Here is a 26248-nt window from a genome sequence, read left to right as displayed (position 1 = left end):
TATTATGCCCATCCCAATAATATCCCAGGGATACATTTACTGATTAAGTTTGGTCAGTTCCTAGCTCCAGTGACATCTCAGCCGGACACAAAGAGTAATTTCAGTAGGGCTGTGCAGAGTGTAACCCAGCAGAGATTTTTAGCCTTATGACCAAAATCTTATCCTCACAGCCACTACCCATCCACACTTTCAAAAATAAAACAGTCCATCTCCCTCTTATTTTGTTCACTCCTTTTCAACACATCCAAACTCTTCTGAATTAGGTCCCAATAAAATGAAACCCAAATTTTCTGAAATCTTAATGCGAAGTACTGCCTGGCTAGCAGCAGCCTCGCTATTAGTGTCACATACTCTAAATTCTCTTCATGTACTGAATTTAATATTTTTGATTTAGAAAAATCTAGTTTGCCAGGTGAAATGAATTTAGCAGCAGAGTTCTCTACGAGCAGAGAGCACTCTGCTACATAGAAAGACCTAGATACAATTTTCTCTAAGTTTCATTGATTATGGGAATTAAGGATGTCATGTTACCTTTGCCTTAAAGAGCAATTTCAGAAATGTTTCTAAATTGCATCTGTATACAAATTCCTGACCAAGCATACAACAAAACTGGTGACTCATAGGAAGCTGCTGGATTTTATTATGATGCTTTTACTTGTTTTTATTTCAGCCTTTCTCCTTTTGCTAGCAAGCAACCACAGGCATCCCAGTAGGTGACCTTGCCTTCTTTCATTCTCCAAGCATCCTGTTAGCTGGGCACTCCACTGAGGATTTTCAGGTTCCCACTGTTATTTAGTTGAGCATTCCTAAATATATTTAGAGGCAGAGACTGGAACGTTCTTGTGGATCAGTCTTCTGTCTGTTTTCTCCGGGCGAGAGAACGGAATGCTTATAAACCTCATCTGAACCTCTGAACATGTAACAATGCAGTGCCAAATTGCAGTAATCCACCAAGGGTATAATTATCTCATGACAGCTATACCCTTGGAGTTGTTGGGTTCTTATTATTGTAATGAAAAATCTTTATTATGGCTAAATTGTTTATTTTTGAGACTGGAATATTAAATTGGTACTTGTGAATGGTATTTTTCAGCAGTTAGGAAGCTGACACAGATTAGAGAATCACATATTTAACCTGACATTTCTAAATATCAGTTTTGTTTAGAAGCATCCCCTCCACCATTCACAGGTCTTGCTCTCTTCCTGCAGAGGCAAACTAGCTGAATGAAGAGAGAAAAACCTTAAGACCCTTCAGAACAAGCCACTGACAAGATTTCCCCTAAGCACATACAGGTTGCTTTGTCCTTGAACTGCCGGAGGAGCAGGCTAACTTCTTTTGCCATCTGTTGTCTTCCCAGGCCATCATCCCACGTAACCTCGCCGCTGCACCATTTTCCTCCTTCTCCCCCAACCTCCATTAGATCACGCACCATCTCCCCTTAAAATTAACAGAAAGTGTTCCTTTGCCTTGGATTGAGGGAATTGGGTCAGCTGGCTCACAGGGGTCTGTTTGCAGCCGCGATGTTAAATGTAGTTGTGAGCTATTTGTGTTTTCACATATATCGTTCTTGTTACAGCAGAAATACTTTAAAAACACTTCCCTGGAGTTTAGATCTGAAAAACACATTATGTGGCAGCTGGACTGCAGGGGCAGGAAATGGCATTCTGGTCCTGGCGGTGCTTCTGACCTGCCTGGGGTGCCGAGCAAGGCCTTTTGCTCTTCCCTGACTGAGTTTGCTTGTACAGCATCACCCCTTTATCGCGGGTTTTCGCAGCTGGAGGTTTGTACAGGAGCCTGAGCTTCTAAACAGGGCTTGGGATGCAGTAACAGATCTGGATTTTTCATAAGTAAGAACGTTGAAGTGGTGTGGAGGAAATGCATATGATTGCCTGGTCACTGCCCAGCTTGTAGATGTGAATTTATACTTATTTAATATTTGGTTTATTTAATATGTGGTTATTTAATATTTGGGCTCCTGAATATGGAGAATATAGGAAAGATCATGCAGAATGTAATCATCTCTTTGTTTCCAGTGGTTTTAACTCACGATGTCTTGAAGAAGGCTAGAGGAAACCTGGAAGTAAGTAAAATTTCTGCTTGCATTTAATTCCTTGGTATATACTCATTAGAAGTACACATTGCTATTTGTAGAATTAGTCCAATTTGCTTTGGGTTTGCAACTGGAACAATGTTAAGATCAAGTCTGGGTGGCAGCAGTTCAGTGTGATAAATATTCTGCAATATTTGATGTTTAAATTAGAGTTTTATGACTGGCCAAGCAACCAGCTAAATCCTCTTTTTTCTGATACTTCCCCTAAATTAACATTCATATGTCCTTCATCCAATAATTTCCATCAGATCAAAGTCCAGTAAGCTGGCTACTGTCTAAGTTCACAAAAGGCATCCGTGTTTAAAGCTTGCGTATGTGTTAATAACCAGTGCTTCTGTTTTTTTAAACACAGACCCAATAGGCAACGCTTCTACAAACAGCTATTTGCTAATGCAGTGCATTAAATTACTTTGAGTGTTTAAGTATCCACAGTTCAGCTTTGATTTCTCCCAGAAGGTTCAGGCTTTACTCCCAGAAGGCTGTAATATACTTCCTGCCTCCTAAATCCCCTCCTCCTCCTCGCACCATTCCTCTCTGAATGGCTGTACATTTCCCAGCCTGCCCTTAAATTTTCCTCCTTTTCTATGAATCTTTCCTCCATTATCCTCGTCAGCAGTGCCTTCCTGAGCACTACCTTCTGCTCTGTAGCTGTTCTGCTAAGTGGCTCTACTACTGTCTCAGTCCTACCTGAGTTAGAGATTCGTGACATAAAAAAGTCTTTATGCTTACAGGGATTTTATCACTTTAATTTGAAGATCTGCTGAACACGGGCGCTCATATTTGCAGATCCTTCTGCAGGATTATAGCCCAGGGATAAATCGTGTGCATTTGAAGTACTGTAAAATAGTAATAATTATTGCTTTTCTAACCAGGTTCCACCACCTGACAATCAGAAATCACCTTCCTACACCAGCAAAAAAAGGATTCTCTGAAGGAGGAAGTTCCCATAATAAAGACAGACTGGTCCTGGGATTGTTGTTTGCTTCTTTATGCCTTACTATTTATTGATGTAAAAAGGTTCATTCAGCTCTTTTAATGGAATCAGCCTTTGGAGAAAAGAAAAAAAAAATGACTAAAAAAAAGTATTTTGTTAAATAACTTATTTAACATTTTCTGTAATGTAAAAGATGATGGTTTTTAATATTTATTACAGAAACAAGGTACTGGAGGTATTGAAGAAAAATCCAGATTTTTTTAAAAGTTGGCTCGTTTGAAATTTTATATTTGTATGTTATGCAGCTGTTTGTTGTTGTAGTCAAACAGGTCCTCAAAGAATCAAGAGCATGACCCACCTTCCAAACTATTTCTCCACTGCTGAAATTACAGAATATAGGTTAAAGAAAAATAGTTCTGCCAGCTGCCATCATTTTATAATAATATGTAAAATGTTCAATATTTTAAATCATTTTAATCTTATCTGGAAGATTCTTCTGGAAGCTGTTTGATTCTGAGCTTTCTCATTGCCCTGTTAGAAACTTAGACTGATGCTAGGTCTGAAAATATTACTCAAAATCAGACAATTAATTAAATTTTAAAATACTCACCAATCTGTTTGTGTTGTTTTGTTTGAAACGCCAGAACTTTGAGCACTTTTTGAACAAAGTCATCAAGGGATTGAAATCTTCATAATGGCTGGCATAGCTCACTTCTTTCCTGCCCGTGACTAAGATTGCTCCAGCCCTTATCAGCTGCAGTTGTTAGGTGCGGCAGAAGTGCTTGTCAGGGCTGAGTTTGGATGGTGGAAACTTGCTTTCAAGGAGTCATGATCAAAAGGCTGTTGGCAGAAACACTGCCTTCCCCTCTTTGCTCCCCAAGTCTCTACCAAGAGAACAGAAGGTCACAGATAGGACAAAGCCAAACAGTTTTGAAATCCATTTTTCTGCTAGAAGTGCTGAAAAATGTTTCTTAAATTAACCTTTTACTTTTTTTTTTTTTTTTATGTCCCATGTTGATATATCACATAGCAATCCTTTGGCCAGGCCAGAGAACACCGGAATAGAACATGCTTACTTGTGCTGCTCCTGTGCTCCCCTCGTCCTGCCCGGTGCCTTTCCAATTCCACTCTCGATCCGAGCCCACCACATGCAGCCTGCTGTCAGGGGCACACCAGGACCAAGGGAAAATTGGTTAGTTTAACCCTAACAAGCCCGTAACTGGAAGTGGTTGTTGGCTACAAAAGTAGACTTAATGTGCAATCATGGCCCTGTTGAACTAAGTGAATTTCACAAAGAGTGATGCTTTTTTCAAGTTGATGATGTCCCCATTATAGAAGATGACTCGCCCTCGTCATCCAGGAAGGCGAGCGCCAGGTCTGGGAAACCTCAGCACAGGGCTGTGGTTATACTGGGTCCTTGATATCGCAGCTCTGGAGAACAGCCAACTGCAATGGTCTTTCACAGAAAATGAATTTGTGCTTGTTGAAACGTGGCTGTGGAAGTGGCTGTTACAGCCACGGGGCTGGCTGAGGGCTGCGAGCCGCTGCCAGGTCTGGTACTACAGCAGTAGCTCCCCTCTCCCCACTAAAGCTTTTGTTTGTTCCAATTGGTTTCCCAACAGTAGTTGATAATCAGATGTAGTACTCTGAATAGCGCATAGTCACCCTTTTATCACTTTTCTCTGAATTTCAGCTTGATACTAAAAGGCTGGAGCTGCTGCACCCTTCCTTTGGGCAGATCTGCACACCAAAGTGCCAAGAGAGCGCCAGCCCAACAGCTAGCTATCGCAGGGGCTGCAGGTAATCTGCTCCTCAGAACTGATGGGATGTCATAGCCCGTCCTCCCACACAGCCATTTCTCCCTACAACTATTGTGCACATGAATGAGTTTTTGTTAAAGAAGACCAACAATGCCATGCACTTTCGGGCTCCCTGGTATGACCTGCCTTTGAGAAGTTCACAAAAATGGGCTTTCTCTGACTTACAAAAAGGGCTTTAACTGGGGGTCCCAGTGCCTTCGTGCAGGTCTCATGCTCTAATAAATGTTACATGCCTTGGAGATCCCAGCCTCAGCTGGCCCCTACCTGGCCTGGCCTGAAGCTCCATCCTGGGTTCTGGCTGCTGAGCACTTGCACCTCCAGTCCATCATGAGAAAGGCTCAAAACCAAAACGCTGTCTTCAGCTGACAGCAGGGGGAAGCAAACTCATTTGTCTGTATTAGAGGAAAGATGCTGGAAAAAATTGAAAAAGTTAAAAATAAACTTTGCAAATTGAAAAGGGGGGGAGGTAAGGGAAGAGCATGCAGTCAAACTTGCTCTTCAGTCTCTTCACACATTATTGTCCTCACAGCTCACTAAAAACGTCAAGTTAATTTTACTAAGTAGCTAAATTATAGACACTCAGATGTAATCAGAATCTGCTATACATTTCAACTTTCAAAATTAATCAACCTACGTTTTTGAGTTATAACACCTGAAGGAAACAGCTGTACATCTATATATAGTGCACCCATGTCTCTTGGTCTTCTTGCAGCCATTTTTTCCCTCCTACACCATCTGTACTTAAAAAATAAAAATTAAATGTTTCCTTTTCCTGAGATGATTTGCCACTTACTTCTTAATGGTCCCTGCTGTGCCCACTCAGAGCTCTTTTCCTGACCCCTTTTCCCTCCCTGCCAGCTCTGATTGCTGCCTCCAGCTTGCAATGCAGCACACGTCCCCGCCTGTGCGTGTGCTGGGCAGGTGGGGGATATATTCGTATTGAAATTGGGTTAGTTGGGGAAAAAATTGTGGTATATCATCATGTCTTTAAAAAGAGATGATCCTATGAGATCAAAGTATTTCATCTTAATGAGAAGTGCCTCTTAAACACACACAATTTACTGGGCCAGTTTAAAAATAATTAAAGAAAAAAAGCTAACCAGATGGAGGGCTGCAGAAGACAAAGCTTATGGAGTGTTAAACTTTGTTCCCATTAAACAAAATTAAATTTTCCTTTTAAAATAATTATGTGGGAGAAAAATAAGCAGCGTAAGCAAATGGAATTAAAGGAGGGGCTCACTTGCTTAGCGAGCTCCTGCCTGTAGTTTCACTGTATGCGCAAGGTGATTCGGAACATCGGTGAGAGTGCTTCAGGAGCGAGCATTCGAGGCGTTGTTGGGAGCCCTGGGGGTCTGCCGTCCTCACCGGTGTCCTCGAGCCTCGCTGCTGTCTTCCCAGCCCTGCAGGCAGGAAACAAGTGTCCACGGTGCTCCTCGCAGAGGATGATGAGGGCCTGTTCAGATCAAAAAGAAAAGAAAACACTTTTTCCTTCTCCTTAGCCCGTATGACGTGTGCAGCCACATGTGAGCAATGAATAAAGGAGCTGCTCAGTGGCACTGGGGACGGAGCAGCGTGCCGCAGATGCCCACTGCTCCCTGCCACCAATACCTGGCGCTGCCCGGGGTGTCGGGGCTGGGGGCTGCTGAAGAACCACGCTGCAATTACAGTCACCGAAAAGAATGAACAAAAGTAACAGTCAAATTGCAGGTGGCTGGTTGTATTAAAAATAAATCAATGCTAATGCAGTCAAGCGTTTAAAAACAAAAGCACAGTAAATCTGTGTGCTATTTTAATCCAGGCAAACACTGCTGGCTCCGCTTCTGGGAGGGAGCTGGAAAGGTGCTGGGGTGCTGTCTGTTGGGAAGGACACGGCCGTGGCCATGGCACGGAGCTCCTGGGGGGAACAGGGCTGCTGGGGGTCCGGGGCAGAGCCCAGCACCTCACCCAGCCGAGGGGCACACGCCGTCCTTGCACCCTGTGCACATCTTAAACGCTCCGGAACAAGGCAGAAAGTTCCTCCTGGCCTCGCTTTCAAATCCAACAGAAACAGCAATATGGAAGGGGGGGGGGGGAGGGAAGCAGCTCACCGAAGAAATCCCAAACCTAGGCCTGGGGTCATTAGTGTGGACAACATCAAAAAGACGAGATTTAGAGCCAGGGCTTATTGACCTTATTTACTCAAACCATAAATAAATAAATAAAAGCCAAACAATCTTAAGCCGTGCCCTCCACGGAGTATAATGAACCAGAAGCCACCGCTATTAAGGTTAAGGTGGCATTATCAGTGTGTTTTGTGCTTTCTGAAGACTTTGTGCTGTCAGCATCACCTGCCCTCTGCTTGCTGTCATGCTCTAGGCACACGCCGCGGGCCCTGCTCGCTGGGCTCTCGCTTTGAGAGAGAAGTGCGTGCTCGTGGGTGCCCCATCCTCAGCGGGGTGCTGCAGGCAGCCAGCACCCAACCTGCTCACAACAGCAGCCCCAGTGGGTGCGGGGCCAAACCCCCATCCAGCAAAAGCAAACCAAACCCCGCCTGCTCCTAAAATGCTGTTGTTCACCACCAAGCTGGGACATCCTGCTGGATGCACAGCCGAGCACCCGGTTTGATGGAGGTGTTGCTGCAGCGGGCAGGGCTCCCAGGGGAGGCAGGGGGCCACCACCTCTCCTGCCTTCCCCCAGCGGGAAACAGGGTTAGCAGGGACCCAGCGGGCACGCATGAGGAGGAAGCTGCGTTGCTTACTTTGTGCCTTTTTGCAGAGGAAAGTCTCCCGAGTGGTTGCAGCAAACAGCGGGGTCAGAGGCTTCCATCCACGTCCTCCAGCTCCTCCAGGCTGCAGAGCGGTGACCGCTGGTGATGCCAGGGAGACAAACAAGATCTCAGGCTGCTTTAGCGGCCCGCTCCCACCTTTCTCGCCCCCTCCTCGCCATCCTCCCACACGCAACACCTGCATTTTGCATGGCTCGCTCCCGTCTCCAGAGAAGCAGCACAAAACCAACAGAGTTGCAATGCATCACCGCAAACCAGCAAATCGAAAGCGATAAATAAACCAACAAATAACCTCTTCTCCTGGCTGGCTACGCGGGAAGCCTCTCCTCTAATCTTAACAACACAAAATCAGGTCCTGAGACACCGCAGCTCCGGGCTCCCCCTGGCCACCCCGAGGCTGCAGGACCAGCTGCTCAGCGCCACATCTGGGCTTTGAATTGGCCCCTCTCAAGAAAAGCTCTGCAGGCCTATTTTTTGTGTGTTTATCTTGTCGTTTCTTTAGAAAGATACTTGCTACAATATTTTTTTTCTCCCCTCCTTCCCCCCTAGCCCCATCAGAGGAGTCTACTTGGGTAATTTGTTAAAGCGGGTTGCTGGGGCATGCATTATGCATGAGATGCAATCTTTATTTTTGCACTCCACTGTGTGCATTCTCAAACAGGATTGGAGCCGCGTGCCCGCACGCAAAATGAACATTAGCAGCTCAAAAAAAGAAAGAAAATGCCCATTTATTTAAAGGAAGGAGGGGGATAAAAAAACACCTCAGAGCAACTAAACAGCAAAAGCAGTCCCATTTATACTCTGCTGAATAAACCAGCTTGGAGCTGCTGTGCTCAGCACGACGCACACAGTGCTGGTGGCGCAGCGAAGTTGTTCACCACGCAGCGTCACTGAACAGCCACAGAGCTCACACCATCTCTCTGTCCCTTTTGGTATCTGTGCTTGCATAAATATAAAGATATACATATGCACACTCATGTATGCATATTTTTGAACCCATTCTCTCTTGCTTCAGGAGATAAATCAAGCCTCTCTCAGCCACTCCTCTTTGCGTGCCCTGCGCTGCAACTGCTTTCAGAGCAGCTCGTGGTGCCGAACCCAGGTCACCGTCACCAAGTCTTTGAGCCTTTTTGCTGGATCTGCCCTTCTTAATCCACCTTCCCCCCCCGCCACACCTTTACCTTCTCCTGCCTGAAGGCTGGGTGCCCCCTTGTCCCGGGGCGCTGGGCGCAGACAGCTTGCCGCGCGGTGGGAGCTGGTGACACCGAAAGGTCACCGGACTGAGGGTGCGTGCTGCTGAGCACGGTGTCAAAAGCCCGCGGGTTAAAGTCACGAAGCAGAACCACACAAAAAAAGGCGCAGAAAATTCATAGGCCAACAAAAGGGCCCTCTCCCTGCTGTATTTCATGCTTGGCGGTCCCCTGATATTATTTTAGAGCAATAAGACGCATGCCTCGTTTTAAAGCCCTTTTAAAACGCCACTGCAGCGCTGACATCCTCGCCAGCCTCCACTGCCCGGGAGCCCCCCCGTTGCCCATCACCTCCCATGCACAGGGCCGCAGCGGTGGGCAGGGGCTGGCTCCAGCCCCCCCAGGAGCTCCCCTCCTGCTCTGCCATCCGCGGCAGCCTGAGACAGCTCCAGGGGAGAACATGAAGGACAAGCAAGCAAGCCCGTCAGTGCCCAAGTGAGCACAAGGAATGGAAAAGCATCAGAAAGTGGCCACCGAGGGGGAATAAGGGCAAGAAACACGTTAGAGGATGAATAAGAGCGAAAGAGGCCACGTGGAGGGAGAAAAGGAACAGTGGATAAAATGGGGACCAAGATATAAGGCCAATTATTTTTGATTCTTTGGCTTAAGGGCTAATTTATTATGGCAGTAAATCACGCTTAAGACAGGTAATGCAGCAGCCGGAGCCCGGACATTATTTAGACAGAGCAATCATGGTATTAATGCCCAGAAAAGTGGAAAATTTAACGGCCTGCAGGCCACCTCTCGCTCTTTACGGCTTCCCCTCCTGCCCAACATGCTGCTGCCACCCCGGCGAGGGAAGGGGGCCTGAGGCCACGGTCATACTGGGGTCAGACTGGAAGGGGCAGGAGAAATGGGGACAAAGCAGCCAAAAACTGGGTGGATATCCTCTTTCTTAGAAGACGTAAATGCTGCCCTGTGTCTGTACCACGGGCACGCAGGGGAAGGAGCGGTACGAGCGCTTCAGCTGTGATCTCTGGGGTGGAGACCGGCTGCATAACGAGGAGGGGCTGAGCCTTTCATCACCCCACCACATCTCATATAGGGAAAACCATCCCTCCGTACGGATGTGGTGTATAAATAGAAAGACCCTTCTTGCAGGGGGGTTAGGGGAGCTGCCCCATCCCCGCAGCCCTCCTCCAGCCCCTCTGGGCTCAGCAGGGCGAAGCACGCAGGCACAGCAGTTCGATAAGGCTTCACGAACACATCGACCCTGCCAATGGTGCAGCTCAGAGCAATCGCACGCTGCTGCCCTCCTGCACCGCTCCCAGGGGTGCCGCATCCATCCTCTGCCCCTCTCCTCCCAGCCCCTCTGCGAGCACCCCAGCAGGCAGGGGCCCCGTGCTCGGCTCTGAGCCCTGCTGGCCCTCGAGGCGGCAAGCGATGGTGGCAGCCTTGAAAAATGATGTCAAAGATGTGAAAAAACAACCTGCTTCGCCTCAAGTCATCAGAGCAAATTATGCATTCTCCAGCAGTCACGTAATGAGAAGTTAAATAACTCCGTCATGGGCTGGTCCTGCTGTGAGCGGGAGAGGCGAGTTCTCCGCTTCCCCCGAGCACGATTTGAGCCCCTTTGCTCGTGATTTCCCTCCAGCATCACTTATGCTGTGAAATCCACGTTGTGATCCCAAAGTACTACTTGGCAAAAAGACACAACAGCCTGCTCTGACAGCCCGATATTAAACTTGCAGGTCCCACTGCCCTTTCCGTATCCTCCTGCCCTCAAAGCATGAACAAAATGGGAAAAAAAGACTGTACCATCACACCCACCAACATTGCCTACGGACACACACCGGGGCTCTGCAGTCTCCATCAGTACTCTTTTTTGCCTAATGTCCCTGGCAGGATAATTTTTTGGGGGATGGGAACAAATTGAAGAAATGTGTTTACTCATATCCCATAAAAGCACAATAAACTTATCTCCAGACACTGCATTAAAGAAAAGCTTTGATTTTTAAAAGTTACTTTGTTCTGAAACTCCTCCAGGCAGAAAAGATAATAAAAAATAGCAAGCCACCGGTGGTTAAGGGGGAAAAAAAAAAAGAATCATGTGGTTATAATTTCACTCAACAGCCTATCCCTAACAGAGAGCCACACAAAGTACACATGTGGGATAATACATTAAAATATCTTGGAGAAAGCTGTTAATTTATAACAGTGGTAAATAAGGGTTGATGGGGACAGCAGAGGCGTTTTAGAGTGTGGTGCGTGTTACCGAGTCCACCAGATGTCACATTGGCACTTAAAAGCCTTAGGTGGTTTGAAATGCAGTACAGATTGTCTCGCATTTGATCTTCTAAACCTGTCTCCATCCATCATCGTCAACAACTGTCAAGATAAGAGGGGACAAGTTTTGATTGGAGCCTGATTATTTTTTGTTGGTGCAAAGGCAGAGACGTATATGGTCCTGAGAGCTGACATTTCTACCTCTTCTACTGGAAAAATGTGACTTTAAGCAGAAACAGGGCTAGCTTCCACTCCAAAACCAATTTGTTTGATGGAATTCACCCTGCAGAACAGGAAGGAGATTTGCATTTATGTCCGCTTGAATGCAGGCTTGCATGCACACGCTCCTTGATTGTTTTTAGTTACACCTGATGATAATGCAGAGAGAAAGATCGATATGCAGTCAGTTGGCCTGGTAACCTCCACAAACGGCGCAGAATTTACGCCGAGCCTCGGCACGGGGAAACTCGGAAGCATCATGAAAGTTTCATGCAGCTGGAGCAGCCCTGTAACAATCCGCTCTCCGTGGGCCCTCAAGGTCTCTGGCATTCTGCTGATTTCCCCCCAGGCTCACAGCTCGGGAGCAGTTTTGCAGCTCTGGCCCGCGTTTCTCAGCAGCGCCCTGCCTGCTGACGTGGCTTCGGGAGACCTCCGGGCAGCAGCCTCAGCGAGACCGAGGGCTGAGGCTCCCCAGACACCTCCACGCCGTCCTATATGAAGTCACCCCCGGAGCTTCTCTCACCCAAGTACATGGGACACATCGACCCATAACCCGTGCTGCTGCTCTTCCACCAGAGGCCGCAGCCTCCAGGCCTCCTTCCCCACCGGGGCATCAGTCACCTGCGTGACAGCGACAAGATCTGGCCCACTAAACCCCACAACCTGGTGCCAATTAAAGGTTTTACTACCATGAGCTCGGGCAGTGACTGCACTGAGTCCCAGCACCACTTACGCCACACTATTAACCAGCCGACGCACGCCACGTCGCCCTTCTGTAAAATACTTCATAAAATGTTTAAATTTTCCTGTCGCCTTTCTCCCTCGGACCTCTTGGCTGTAAAAGCAGGCTGGGTCTAACAGCTGAGGGCTCTAACAGGGCTGCTGGGAGAGGGAAAATACTGTCACGATTCCACTTTGTCCCTGGCCTTAAAATCATCCTTAGCTGCAAAAGCATGAAATGGAGTAAAATTAGGCACTGTGATCACCTGTATAAAAATACTCGTTCTGAAATGATGCTGTAGCTCCTCATAAGCCCAATGGTGAATTCTGGATTCACTGTCCATGGCTGGTGTTTCGATAAGCCTTCAATTTCACCAGTTTCATGGAGGATGTTCCAGGTGAACCTGGGGTTTAAGTCTATTTTCATGGAAGACCCCAAAGGACCAGCTCAAACGCATGTGTCTAGAAACAGGGGGACCCATCCCCAGCAGGAATGGGAACTATCTGCAAAACACCAGGGAAGCAGACCAAAAAATAATATTAAAAAAAATATATAAAAACTACAGCCCACTGCTGAGACACACAAGCCAGCTGACCCCTTCCCAACGTTCGTTAGATGAGCACCTTACTTTTTGAGAATCTAGGAATGGATAGCCCCAAACACAGCCTATGGTCAATCACAACAATCTGTCCTGTTCCTGGGGGTTAATAAAGCAATCACCTTTGAGACAAAACACGCTCACTTAGCAAAAACCTTAGCCAAGATGCTTCTGCGATGTCACAGGGAAAGACGAGCATGCAATCGCTCCAAGTCTCTCTGAAATGGAAACGTCAGGAGGCAGGCAATGGGACACAGCCCTCCCCAGGGAGCATCAGAGACCTGCATGGGCACGGCCCAGCCCGTGGCTGAGGTTTTGCTCGGGAGAACAGACGGACAGACAGACAGACACTGTGTGCAGCCCACCAGCTGGCACCGGGCACCGCCTGCACGCCCAGCGCGGGTGCCCTGCCTCGGGCTTCCTCCCTTCGCACCCTCCCTGCTCTGTCGCGCCCAAAGCCGAGCCATCCCTTTCCCAAATCACCAGTTTTAAAACATTTCCTTTCCCTAACCTTGGACTACTGCTCCTAGCAGGCTGCTTTAACCAGCTCTTCTCCCCCCCCCCCAGCTTCGGGAACTGACACACTTGAGAGAGCGGAGAAATTAAACTGTGCATTGCCTCCTGCTCCGACAGACTCAGGTTCTTATTCACACAGACTTAAAAAAAGAAAAAAAAATTAAAGAAGTCATCAGGATCTCTCTTTGCTCAGAAAACTGTACTGCATTAGCTCTGGCATAAGGCACAACACAAACCAAAAGGAAGAGAAGCTCACACCAGTAGGTAGCGGGAAAACAGAGGCAGAGTAAATTAGCATAGCCAGCGTGCGAAGTGAGCAGAGGATTTTGGCTCACACGAAATGATCCTGACGGGAGGAACAGTCAATCCCTCCTCTGAGCCGCAAATAAAAGCACGTGGCTGAGGGGCTGCGTGAATTTGGTAGCAGAGATAAGAAGGAGCCAAACCGCAGTGAGCATCGCTGCCTCGCGATTGATGAGCTGCTCTACTTGGGGCCGGAGTACGTGCACTGCACATGGAAAATGCAAGTGGTTGAGAGTGCCCTGACAGCAAACCGCCACACGGGCAGCCAAAGGAAAGCTGGGAAACGAGGAGATGATGATAAACCTATTACACAATGGCAAAATGTTGGTTTCTGCCCCTCAGAGGGGAGACCAAGGAGGGGAGCTGAGCAAAGCCCGTCCAGAGCCACTGTGACAGCAGCTCCAACAAGCTGGGATGGGGAACCTAAACCACAGAGGGAATTTCAGCATCCCCTGGGTGACAAAACCCCCAGGCGGATGGATGAGCTCAACCAGGTGGTAAACCAGGGCAACTGGTAAGGACTGGTAAGTGTGCCACACTCCCAGCTCTGCCTTTCCTGTTGGTACCAGCATGAAGGAGGACAGTGCTCACCCCAGCACAGGGCTGTGAGGTGCTCGGCGCTGTGGGGCAACGCTAAGGCCTCTGGCCACAGCCAAGAAGCTGCCTGCTGGGCAGTGGATGGGTGTTGAAGCCAGGACCCCAGGCAGGTCTCGGTCCCCCCACACCAGACCAGTGACTGGTGGGCACCAACCAACATCTGCCATACAAAACGCTTCCTATTTTCTTCAAGTGTGATGCCCCGGGTTGAAAGCACCACCCCAACAGCACTGACTCTGATGAAGGGCCATCTCCCAGAGCCCTGGGGTGAGCTGCTAGATCTGCTGGAAGAGTTTCCAGCAGCTGGGACATCCACAATGGCCCTTCCCATGTGGATGTTTGGGGATCTGATGAATGGCTGAGCTTGTGGGGCTGTGCTCTTCCTCCAGCTGGGGCACGAATATTGTCTCTCTCTGCAGTATGCCTGTTTCCACAAGTACTGATGGGATATAACAATATGAAATGTTTGCATAAGTGAAGGATGCAGGCTGGGAGATGGAGGTGTAAGGAGGCGAGATTCTCACTGCCTGTGTGCTGGATTCTACTGTTAAATAACTTCAACACTAAGGCTAGGTGCCAGTTTGCAGAAACGCACTGCAATTCATTCATGTGTATTAATGAAAGCATCGTGTTTGGGACACTTCTGTCAAATTGGGTTGAGATCCAGAAAGCAATTAAGACATGCACATATATGCGGAGACTGATCACAGCAACCTGTTTCTTACAGCCAGATGTCTTTAGACGTTAAAAAGAATAATACCCAAGGTATATTGCAGAGCACAGCTTCCCTGTCAAGGACTTCTCTTCACACGCAGCACTCAGGGCTTGTAGCGCTGCAATGAAATTCCGCACATGGGGGAAATTTCGGCAGAAGAAGAAGGAGGAATGAAAGGCTGCAAATCCCTGAAAGACGCTTGCAGCCCCAGCAGTCCTTGTGGGAGCCCTGTCAGAGAACAGCCAAGAAGCAGGACTGACACGCAAGCCAAATGGCACGGCCGCCAGTGGTCCACGTAGGCAGAGGTGATTAAGTGACACGAGGCACGGATCTCTCCAGCTGGAGGTATTTTAAACACATACAAAATAATGTCGGAATCATAGGACTGCAATCTTTAAATTATATTCAAAAAAGATGCTCAAAGCATATATCATTGAATTATGAACAGCTTTGGCAGCTTTATTGATGATGTTGAATCTGGTTGACAGATGCATTTACACTGCATAAGCATTTGAGATGCTGGAGTAATTGCTTATTAGTCTTGTTGTGAGGCAAAACACCAGATTGAAATAAATAGGAGCTCATGAACACAGAATTTTGCTGCCTCTTTGATTATTTTTTCAAGCTAACCATCTGCTAAGCATCTGGGATTCTTAGAATCCAAGATCCAATGCCACACACAGGTGGGAATTAAAAAAATACAAATAGAAGGAGCTTAAGAACCCAAACAAACTATAACATAAAATTGTCCAAAGTGACTCAGGACTTTCTTCCCTGACTTGCATACTGATGTAGGAAGCCCAGGTTTCACAGGTAGGGGTCTGCCCTACACAAGGAGCAGAGGCACAGCCAAGCAGCTCCATCAGCTTCACTACACCAGTGCTCTGCAACACACACTAGGGACAAAAAGGATGCGCCAGGTACCCCAGGGTGGGGCATGGAAGGGCTGCAGGGAAGCAGCAGAGCAGGCACTTGGCAGCTGTAGTCTCCACAGGAGATTTATTAAAAATTCCTCTGAGTCACCAGGAAGACTTCCAGGACTCTCTAGGGCTGCTTTTGCACGAATTTTGGCAGGCACTGTGAGATTTCAGGTTACATCTCTGTCTCTTGCTAATGTGTTTTTAAACCTTTACCAAATTTCATTTGTGTTTGGCAGGAGAAAAAAATCAAAGCGCCCATAGAGAGAGCTGCGTGTGCCTACACACCACCCACGATGCAGACCCAGCCTGTGGTACCAGCTGCCCTCCTGCGATCTCCAAGTGTCACTTGTACACCCAGCCTTGTCCTCGCCAGGGACGGCCACCAAGCAGAGGATGAGATGGGCCAGGGAGCTAACACTTGCCCTTCACAGCCTTCGTGCTTGGACTGAAGGCACCAGGGAAGAAGCACTCGGCACATCAGGAGCCCCAGTCTCAGCTGAGTTGGGGTAAGCACTACAATAAGAAAAAAAATAATGCTTAGGAGTCTAAAACTCATACAAGACAAATTCAGGAGTGAGGGTAAAGCTTGCCATGCAGTTTATTGCAGCCTATGGGATAGGAGCTTTGATAAGAATGTAAAATTGATATTTGAATTTCCCCCAGCTGCCAGTGCACTCGATGCTGAGAACATGAGTTAATAAAAACAGCCAGTTAACATAACTGTCAAACTCTGGCAAATACCCATAAAGCAAATGTTCGTTTTAAAAAAGCAAATTAGACATGCATTTTTCTCCATGAAATAGTGCAATTAGAGAAGCTTTATAACTAATATTTGTTTTTGGTTCTAAAATATTAAGGATCTTTCCTAAACATAGCTCAGCGAAGGGTTTCAATTAATCTCCTTTGAGCGCACACGTTCAGGTGTTTAAAAGGAAAAAGAAGAAAGAATGATTTGTGCATCATGATCTGTCATCTCCAAAAAGCTGTAAACAGTATCTTAGAGAGCAGAGTTTGTGTGACAAATTTGAGATTAGGCGGATTCCGATCTAAAAATTAAATTGCTTATCAGAGAAATAATATTAGAGTAAAATAAATTAGAATCTCTACTGAAGACTCTAAAAGTAATTTTTAAAATTAATTAGAATCAAAAAGATGGATCTCAAAGGATAGGACAACTCTAATTTGGACAGACGGTAATTAATTCCTTATTTCAGAAATTCATTAACAGGCTGTAAGAGCAATTCATTCCTTTGCTGGAGTTCGACTCCAGAGAGAGAGATTCATCTGGAAGTGGGAAACGTGAGCTCCCCTGCGGGCAGCAGGGCAGGGAGAGCCACACCAGTGACCTCCCGACACGGGGCACTTTTGGCACAGCAGCTCGCTGAGGTGGGTCCTGGTGATTATTTTTTATTATTTTTGTTTTCCCCCCAGTAGGTGACACATGCCCAGATGCCCCAGGTGCTCAGGGTTTGTACCCCCAGCTGTTCATGCTCCCAGTTGGGTGGAGACTGCGAGCACAAAGGCTCAGCTGAACCCTGGCAAGTGGGGAAAATAAATGAAATAAAAGATTCAACCTTTGGCATCAGGAAAGCATTTCCTTGTGTGATGTATCCTTTCCAAAGGAGGGAGCAGAAGCAGGACCCAGGCACCGTCCTCACCTCCAGCCAGCACAAGAAAGCCTGCAGAGATCTCCCATTTCCCTTCCCAGTGTGCATCTCATTAAATAAATTCAAGAAGATGGCCAGCACTGCTCTTGTTCCTGGAGAAGAGCAATACAGCATGCTCACCTGCTGTGCCCTCAGTTGGGGTGGCAGATGTCCCCCCTGCACCACCCTCCTGACAGGTGAGCACAGATCCCACTGCAGGATCAGGCCCTGGCATTGGGACCAAGAACCTACAGATCTGGATGGGGATTTAGGGTCAAACTCTGGCATGCAGCAACAGGGAACAAAGCCTAGAGTGGACAAGCTTGCAGCATCTCTGCTACTCCCTAAAACCAATGGGCATGTCTAAAAATAAACAACCCCCCCACAATTCACAGAGCAATATCCAGGAAGAAAACAGCTTGAGCACCTCAATAGACTTAGTGCAGGAGTTTCGGCCACTGATAAATAAATGCGCTGTCAGCCTGGTCTGCTGCCAGCCCCAGGAGCAGCTCCGCAACCACTCTGTGATCCTTCGGAGAGGCCAAAGCACAGCGCTAGTTCCTGCCAGAAGCCGTGCTCCGCTCCTTGTCGTCTGGATCCCTTTGATAACCAGTTGGGTTTGGAGCATATCCTCCAAGCTGGAAGCCGTGTCGAGGGGAGGATAAGCAAGGCAGGAATCTGTTCCCCGTACCCAACTGGAGAGAAGCCCAAAGCTCAACTCTTATCTGAGAAGACCTGCACTCCAGAGCTGGATGCGAGTCCCACATCCACAGTGGGGTGAGCAGGAGAGCCCTGAGCAGGGATTTAAGCCCCAGCCCGAGCTCCTCAGTGAGGGTGGCCACAGACTGCATTGCACCAACAGGTACACGCGGTAGTCCCAGGCTGTGCTGGCTTCTTGGCCCTACTGCAACAGGAAGGATTAACTGGACTTGTCTCTGGGTAAGGCGCTCAGTGACCTGTGCGGTGCACAGACAGATGGCTTCACACAGGCACAGGGGAAGAGAGCTGGAAATACAATAGGATTAGCTTTGACTCACGGCCCCCAGATCCTACTGGGAGGAGCAGCAGCTTTCAGAGAGGAGGACATAGAATCACAGCATCATTTAGGTTGGAAAAAGACCTCTAAAATCATCAAGTCCAACATCTCACATGGCTGTGGGACTTCAGCATCTGGGACCAAAATGGAAACATGCAGCATGACCTCTCTAAAAGCATGCTGAGTACAGGATCTCACTGTTTGTTCACACCTCTCTGCCACACACTTAAGGATTATTTTCCTCCAACCCCTATGTCTCTTTTAAGCCCAGTGGGGAAACAGGCTGTGGAAGGACAGCCAGCACCAGAGAAGTTCAAGACATTGCATTAAACACAACACAGGTGATGGCTTAGAGGTCACCACTCCACCAGTCCAGCTGCTGCAGAAAGCCATTTATATCTAAAACAGCCAGCCAGCAGTGGAACCAAGCATATTTTAAACAAGACTTGTGCTGCAGATTTAATGTTTAGCTACATTTGGCTATTAACTTGCCCACCCAGCCCTGCAGGCACCCCAGCACCTGATGCAGAGAGCACTGTCAAGGTGCATGGTAGCACTCTTTTCTCCTCCTGCCACCTGCTTCACTCCATTTTCTTCCAGCCAAGCACTTGAATATGGTGCTGTGGGCAGCTGCCTTTACAGTTCAGTGAATCAAGCGTTCTGCACCCTGCTGCACTGTCTCTCTCATTTACTGTGTGACAAATGCCTGGAAATTGTTTGGTTTTATGTCACCGCAAGCCAAGGATATTAAATTTACATCAAGCCAACAAGAGCATAGCTAAGGAAATGAGATGTTACCTCCGGACTGAGGAAGGGGCAGACATCTCTCTGAATACACGGGGTGGGTCTGGATTTCTGCTTTTCCTCAACATCTCCCAGACTGAGGGCAAAGAGCTCGATTTTGCCTTTGAGAAGAGAACTTGTGGTCTGGACAGAGCCTGAGGGGCAGAGGGATGATGCTGGAGATGTCTCCATTTCAAATCTCTCTCAAGCCCTGTGTGCCCCAAGTTCGAAGGTGCTGTTCCCTGGCCAGCACCGCATCACATCCACTATCACCAAAGGCACAACTGTCAAAAAAACAAAACAGTCAAAACCCACAAAACTGTCATTTCATTTGCTTTCTGTCAGCTGTGACTGTCTGAGGGTCTCCAGGAGGTCTCCCATCCACAATCAATGGGAAAACGCAAACCTGTCCAAGCACAGAGAGCCACAGAGGGCCAGACACTCTCCACCATGTACAGACAGGGTTGGTGCTGCTTCTCAGGAGCCCCTCTATTCCTTCTGCAAATCCTCAGGTAGCTGTTAAATTGCCTCCCCACCATCAGGAGGCCTCTGAATCTGTCTCGATACCAAAAAACACTTTCATTTCAGTATAAGCTTCTTATCTCACCAAAGAGCATGCTCAATGTCTCTTATCCTGTTACCAAATATGAAGAATTCCTATTCTTCCACCTAATTTTTGTGTCTTTACAGCTTTGTTACCAAGCTATCTCCCTCCCACTCACCTTCCCCTGATTGTTGATAAACATGGAAATCCATTCCCCTCCTAGCATGGGGAGCAGGGGATCTTTTATCCTCCTCCTGATAAACAGCAATAAGCTTCTTATCCTCTTACCAATAACCGAGAGCATTGCAAATCCTGTATCAGACACACTAGGGTTAGGGTTGTTTGCATTACGTGAAGAGATTTCGTAAAGTGGCAAATAAAAGGCATATCATTTTGTTCTTTTATCTGAAACTTCCTTCTAGGAGGGAAGGCAGAGTTGTTTAGAAGTAGATTTAATTGGGTATTATTCAGTATCAGGTTGAGGCAAGTTCTCCAGTCTCCCGCAAAGAACTTCTGCGCTAATTTGTTCTTATTCGTGGATGAAAGGTCATTGTGCTGACTAGGAAGTTAAGTAAACAAAATTAGCATCTGATTTAAGAGACTTCTTATTCCCTCTGGTGTAAATTAGTGTAAAAATTAGCAAGACACTCAGTTGCTTCTGTTTTCTGCATTTGAAATGCATCAGTTCCTTGAATTTAATGGTGTGAAAGCTTATTTCTTTATTTATGCAATTGCATACATATGGGTGGTGAGCTGGAAGGGACCAAGTGCATCGGCTTCAGAAGCAAAAGTCATTCAAGGTTAATAAGAGCAGGACAGAAGAGCTCACAGCAGTACTGACACCTGGACATTGAAAGAGCAACAATTTTGTGCTCATGGAGGGGAAAATATCTTAAAAATGCAACACGGACTATAGCCATGAAACTCAGTGCCACACAATAACCCAGGGGCAAAGCAAATCCACCTTTACTACAAAGGAAAACAGGCTACCTTGTTCAAAAGGTTAGACTATTCTTTATTTCAATTTTATATTTTAAAAACATTGTTCTTAGATGTTCATATCACATTCCAAGTACTTTCTAGAGATTAAAAAAGCAACTATTACCTTGAATTAAGGTAGAAGATTCCCACAAATATGTTCCAGAAGCAGGTTCCTGGTAAGTTGCCCATTAAAAGGCTTCAGACTCCTAAGTCACCTATTAATGATTATTGCTGCCAATTCTAATAAGCTACCCAGCAACATTTTAGTTCAATGTCACTGCAGCTTTCCATCAACGCACTGTAAAGTTATATCCTTCATGGAAACAAAAAAAACAGGGACAAAGGGAAGACGACTGAGGCCACATTAGCAGGTGCAAGTAACTTCAGATAAGGAAGGTGATTGAGATATATTTTTTATATCCTACTGGGAAGAACATCCTTCTAAAGAGGATCCAGTTGGCAGGGAAGGAGCATCTGAACCTTGCCTCTCCCAGGACAGGTGTGGGAGAGGTTTTCTTTGTTGGTTTGAAGGTTCTTCCCAGAACATCACATATTGTACTTCAGCAGTGGATAAGAGGCATGAAGGTACCTATTAAATCGGAATGTTGGAAAGCAGGTCTAGATTTATTATTTTTATTTTTTGAATGCCTCTGGCACAAGCCTTCAGTGACTCTGTAGAAAAGCAAGGGGCTGTACCTTTGACCCTCCCAAAGCCATTGGACTTGCAAAGTATCTACAGGACCTCTCTCAAGATACTCATGCCATATACAAGAAGCACCCCTCTTCCCACCCAAAAATCCACCTGAAGTGACCCGAAAAAGCAGGACTGACTGCAGATATTGCCAGAACTTGCTGGGGGGTTACCACTTCCATCCATCTGCACCCAATCCTCCTTGCACTGACCCCCCAGAAGAGTATCTCCCTCAGAGTTGTGAGATGCAGCCTGGCAACAGCACTGAACAGGGATGTTCTGGCCTGGTCAGAGCCATGAGCTTCCCCAGGGACAAGCCTTATGCAAAGGGAGAAAAAAACAGGTACCCTCAGACAGACCTGACCTCAGACAGCCTCCTTGAGGTGGGGCTGCACTCACCTCCGGTGAGGTCCTCCTACAGCAGTAATTTTAATCTTGCATGCTACTAATTTGGATGTTGATTTTCCACTACGCAGTTCAAACATATTTCCACTTTAATTGGTAAAACTCAGTCCCCAGACCCCAAAGAGAGGCGCAACATTTTCAACCAAGCTCATCATTTTGAGTCTGCAACTGCTTGTTAAACCAAAAAGATGTGGAACTGAGAGCAATATGTTAAAGTTAATAACGTGAATATTAATTCCCTGAAGAATTATGGAATATATCTATTCTACCAACTAAGCAAAGGTAGCATTCCTCCAGCCCTGTAAGAGAAATACAGACACTGAAGTAATAGTTTGCATTTCTTACTGACTCAAGTTTAAAACGTGAGCAGAAATACTGGTTTCCTGGCTAAGAAGACAGCAACTACTGCAATGGCCATGGCCTGGAGGGCCAGAGCTGCAGTGAGCAGCTCCAGGTGTGCTTGTAAGTGGTCAGTGCTCATCAAATGCTGAGGCACCAGCCAAGCAGGACAGGAGAGGTCTCTCAAATAAGCATAAACTAACATCAATGGAATAAGATATGAAGAGCAAGAAACATAGCATGCATTCAAGGACCCAAGTATTTTAAGTTAACACCCTGCTGAAAGCTGACCAGCTTTGCTTACCACACTGGGCTCAGCACCTTTGGTCCTCAGAAGTTTGTGACTGTATTTCACAGCAACCTTGGTTTGGGCACCTCTTCTCCCAGCTGCAATCCAGGTGACCAGAAGAGGAAGCCATAAGGCACACAGAAGGAACAATTTAGATTTCCAGTCCCAGCTCCTACTTTGCCCAAGCAGTCCACAGGTAAAAGACACAGACAGGCTGGGAGCAGGAGTCCCACTGCCAGACCAGCAGCAGTCTGAGAGTCACCAGGTCCTTTGCACAGTAAGCCTGGACTCCTTCCTTACATTAGGACGCTGATTCTCCCTGCTGAGCCACACCATGAGCTTTTATTGGGAGGGCAGGCCTCATGGCAGCCTGCCGCTCCCTCACGAGGGCAGGCCTCATGGCAGCCTGCAGCTCCCTCACGAGGGGAGCAGAGGGGCAGGCGCTGAGCTCTGCTCTCTGGGGACAGCGACAGGACCAGAGGAAACAGCATGGAGCTGGGACAAGGGAGGGTCAATCTGGGTGTTAAGGAAACGTTCTGAACTGAGAGGGTGGTTGGGTGCTGGAACAGGCTTCCCAGGGCAGTGGTCACAACCCCAAGCCTGCTGGAGTTCAAGAAACACTTGGACAATGCCCTCAGATTTAGGGTGGTCCTGTGTGGAGCTGGGAGTTGGACTCAGGAATCCTTGTGTCCCTTCCAGCTCAGGATATTCTGTGAGTCCGAGTTCCCTGGAAACACCAAGGCTCTAAATGAAGGTGTTTGGGCACCTTTATACATAGGTGAAGAACACGTCTTCCTATACGGCATCCCACATCCAGAATCAAACAACTCATTTCAAGCGCGGGAAGATTCAGATTATGAACTAACCTAAATTTGTCTTCTCTCAGCAAGAGCAGCAAACTCTCAGCTGTCTCTGGAGTAGCTGGGATATTTTCCTGACTGCCCAGGTGATGCTTGGATCTAGCAGCCATCGCGTAAGGGTCTGCCCTTGATCCCACCAGCCCTCATCCAGGACTTCTTGTCACAATCATTGTCCTCACTGCCATGTTTTTCTTCGCAGTTCAGACGACAAAGGCAGTGCTAGAGGAGAGGACAACAGTTCAAAGGCTGTCATTGAAGAGATGTTATAAAAAGTTCAGTAAACCTTGCAGAGAAGATAGAGTTTACAACTGCTATGGCCACAGTGTATTTGAAAAAGAGATTAAAACCACGGCAAAAAAAAAAAAACTTGAGCAGAAGAGCCATTAAGCATATGTTGGGTACAAGCTAGTAAACACATAAACAACAACAATTGCCAGTTAACCACAGGCAAGAACTTTCTACAAGCCGCAGGTACTGGGCACAAATTGGCAATAATCAGGTTTAATGGGTTTGGTTTACAGTCTCACTGGTTTGCATGTTTTATTATTTTCTGCGGTATTAGCCAGTAAAATAAAATCTCTCTGAACTTGCAAATCTGTCAGGGTGGAAGAGTCCCAGATGTTACAAGAGTCATATTCTATAGAGACCCCAAGGGACTGGGAATTTTTGTTCCATTACAACGCTGAGGCTTCAGGCAGAGTGTGAAGAGTGCAATAACAATGATGGAATTCAGATCCAAACCAGACATGGTAACTAATGAAAGTGATTAAGTCCAAGGGAAATAAACTCCAACTTTTATTTCCATTCAGATACCTGAAAACCCTTTGCACTAGAGAAAAGCAAGAATTACTAAACAGAATGATATTTAAAACACAGTGACGTTATTTTCAGCATAGAAGTTGAAGCTCCGCTTTCCTTCGATAAGAAAAGGAAGGAAATGAAACTCATTTGGAAAGGAGCACAGCTCTTTTAGCTCAGACTCTGAAAGAGGCTGCAGAGCCCAAGACAAGCTCCAGTCAGGACCTCTGGGGCAGCTGCATGTATTTGCAGACTTTTTCCAAGCTCACATAGAAACAAGACAGTGCTACACTTTTCATTCCCAGGGAGGAACAAAATCTAATTCTACTTTCCTGGCACATAGCTGGGCTGCTTTCCAGAGAGGCAAGGTTACAGGTACCTCAATGCACCCCAATGCCTGCAGCACAAGGGAGCTTAGCATTCAGTGTAATCAAAGCTTGGAAGACGCACCATAAGAATCAATACAACAGAGAATTATTATTGTAAGACATTCCTATAGCACAACAAGTTTAGCTTGTACTCCACAAACAAGGATCAGAAACCTCTATCTGACCCGGAGAGACTGTAGTCAATACAGGGCAGAGCACACAATCAAGGCAGAATACCGGCGGAGGAGCAGTGGGGAGAGGGACTGAAAAGAAAAGAGAAGAGGAAGGACCAGGTATTTATCAGAAGCTAGCTTAAGAACCCTCAAATGATTTAACTGCTTTCTCAGTATCCCTTACAGAGTTTTGCTAATTAAACACCTATGACTACTTCAGCTTTCTGATGAGGAAGCTGAGAACAATGCCATGACTTACCTATTTCCATAAACTGAGGCCAGGTTTCAGGTAGGTCCTTGCTCCAGGCCAACCACAGCACCCACAAAATGGAAGGAAAGTACCCAAAACAACCCCACAAAGTCCCCTCTCTCACCACAGAGCAACTCCTTCCCACCTCCCCTCCAAATGATTTGCCCTTTGCCTCCTGATTGGTCCCCAGGCCCTCACACAGCAGTGAGTGGGGAATGAATTAATTACATCCTCCTTAAAGACTCCTGATTAACATTTCCATCACATGCTAACAAGACACTTCCTGGCTTCAATCTGCTTTCCTTCATTACAGCTTTCTGAAGACAAACTTTATACGTTTATGAGAAGCATTAAATGCACAATCATCTAACTGCGATTTATAGTCGTCCTCTCTCTGTGACGTTTGCCTAAAGACTCGGTGTATTATGGCATGAAATCTGGAATGGGCTCCTTAGATTTAGATCTCCATCCACAGCTTTGTCTTAGGCCCCTTTGGAGGATTTCATCACAATAAAAATACAGCAACCAAACCCAGAGACGTTGATTTATTCAGCCTGCAGAAAATGGAGGGGAACGTCCACCTCAAAAAAGAACATCAAATAGCAAAAAATATTGCATAGTGATGCCTCCAGGTTTTCGAGCAGAAGCACAGGGCAATGTAACCCTAACTCCAACAGAGAGAGATTACTGGGGAAAAAAGCTTGGATTGGCAACTGGGGCATTGTGCAAAAAAAAAAAAAAAAAAAAAAAAAAAAAAAAAAAAGAGAGAGAGAGAGAGAAAGAAGTAAACAAAGCATACTGAGTAATAGATGGAAAGATGCAAACAGAGGCAGGCACCTGGGATATTTCTTACATTTACTGTGAGAGGAAGATTCCAAAGCTTGAATAAAATGACTTGACTCCTATCAAGGGTTTTGCAGTTATACTGACTGTAATGCTTATTAGCCTTTGTATTTAGCACATACATTCAGCATCTAGAGTCTCACTCCAATACATAACACAATAAATACCCAAGAAGCTTACTGTAATAAATACAACACCACTGCAAATGAAATAGTAATTAGGAACATAATTCAGACAGATTTTAGTTAATACCTATTTACTAGGAGGTGCTAATCTCTCAAATAAATGTCACAAGTATACAAAACATGCCTCCATGCTTCCAGCTTCCCTCTGTCAAAAACTGTTCACCGGCTAATTGGAATTTAAAAAATTGCCCCATTTTTTGGAGTACGTTGGCAACAGCTGTACCAGCTTTTGGAAGCTAAAATGCTGCTGAGGTGAACAGCTTAGCAGCTCACTTCTGAAAGCTGGTGTGGCCAGATCAATCTGTTCCCCAGTTCCCAGCACAAACCCTCTCCCAGCTAGCACATTAGTTCCCTGCAAGGCTG

General features: G+C 46.6%; 1 protein-coding gene and 1 long non-coding RNA gene across 6 annotated transcripts in view; one reads left to right on the top strand and one right to left on the bottom strand.

Moving 5' to 3' along the window:
• Nucleotides 1–3083, top strand: part of CDK5RAP2 (CDK5 regulatory subunit associated protein 2) — an 81040-nt gene extending 77957 nt beyond the window's left edge. The window contains 2 exon segments of the mRNA XM_083806867.1: nucleotides 2035–2081; nucleotides 2984–3083. Coding sequence (XP_083662993.1) covers nucleotides 2035–2081; nucleotides 2984–3043 — 107 coding nt within the window. The 3' untranslated portion in view covers nucleotides 3044–3083.
• Nucleotides 3084–3790: 707 nt separating this feature from the next.
• Nucleotides 3791–26200, bottom strand: LOC310884728. Of its 5 annotated transcripts, none has more exons than XR_014574362.1 (5): nucleotides 24867–26200; nucleotides 7603–7710; nucleotides 6106–6318; nucleotides 4122–5276; nucleotides 3791–3929 (listed from the first exon to the last, which is right to left on the bottom strand). It is a non-coding gene; the product is annotated as an uncharacterized lncRNA (long non-coding RNA). The 5 variants fall into 5 exon arrangements; XR_014574364.1 differs by having other exon boundaries at nucleotides 3801–3929; nucleotides 5130–5276; nucleotides 24867–25065; XR_014574363.1 differs by having other exon boundaries at nucleotides 3801–5276; nucleotides 24867–25066.
• Between the last annotated feature and the right edge of the window lie 48 nt (nucleotides 26201–26248).

Source organism: Anser anser, assembly GCF_964211835.1.
Source record: "Anser anser genome assembly, chromosome: 21".
In the NCBI taxonomy this organism is placed as follows: Eukaryota; Metazoa; Chordata; class Aves; order Anseriformes; family Anatidae; genus Anser; species Anser anser.
The sequence above is the reverse complement of the archived record's forward strand: the minus strand, read 5'-3'. Positions and strand labels throughout refer to the sequence as shown.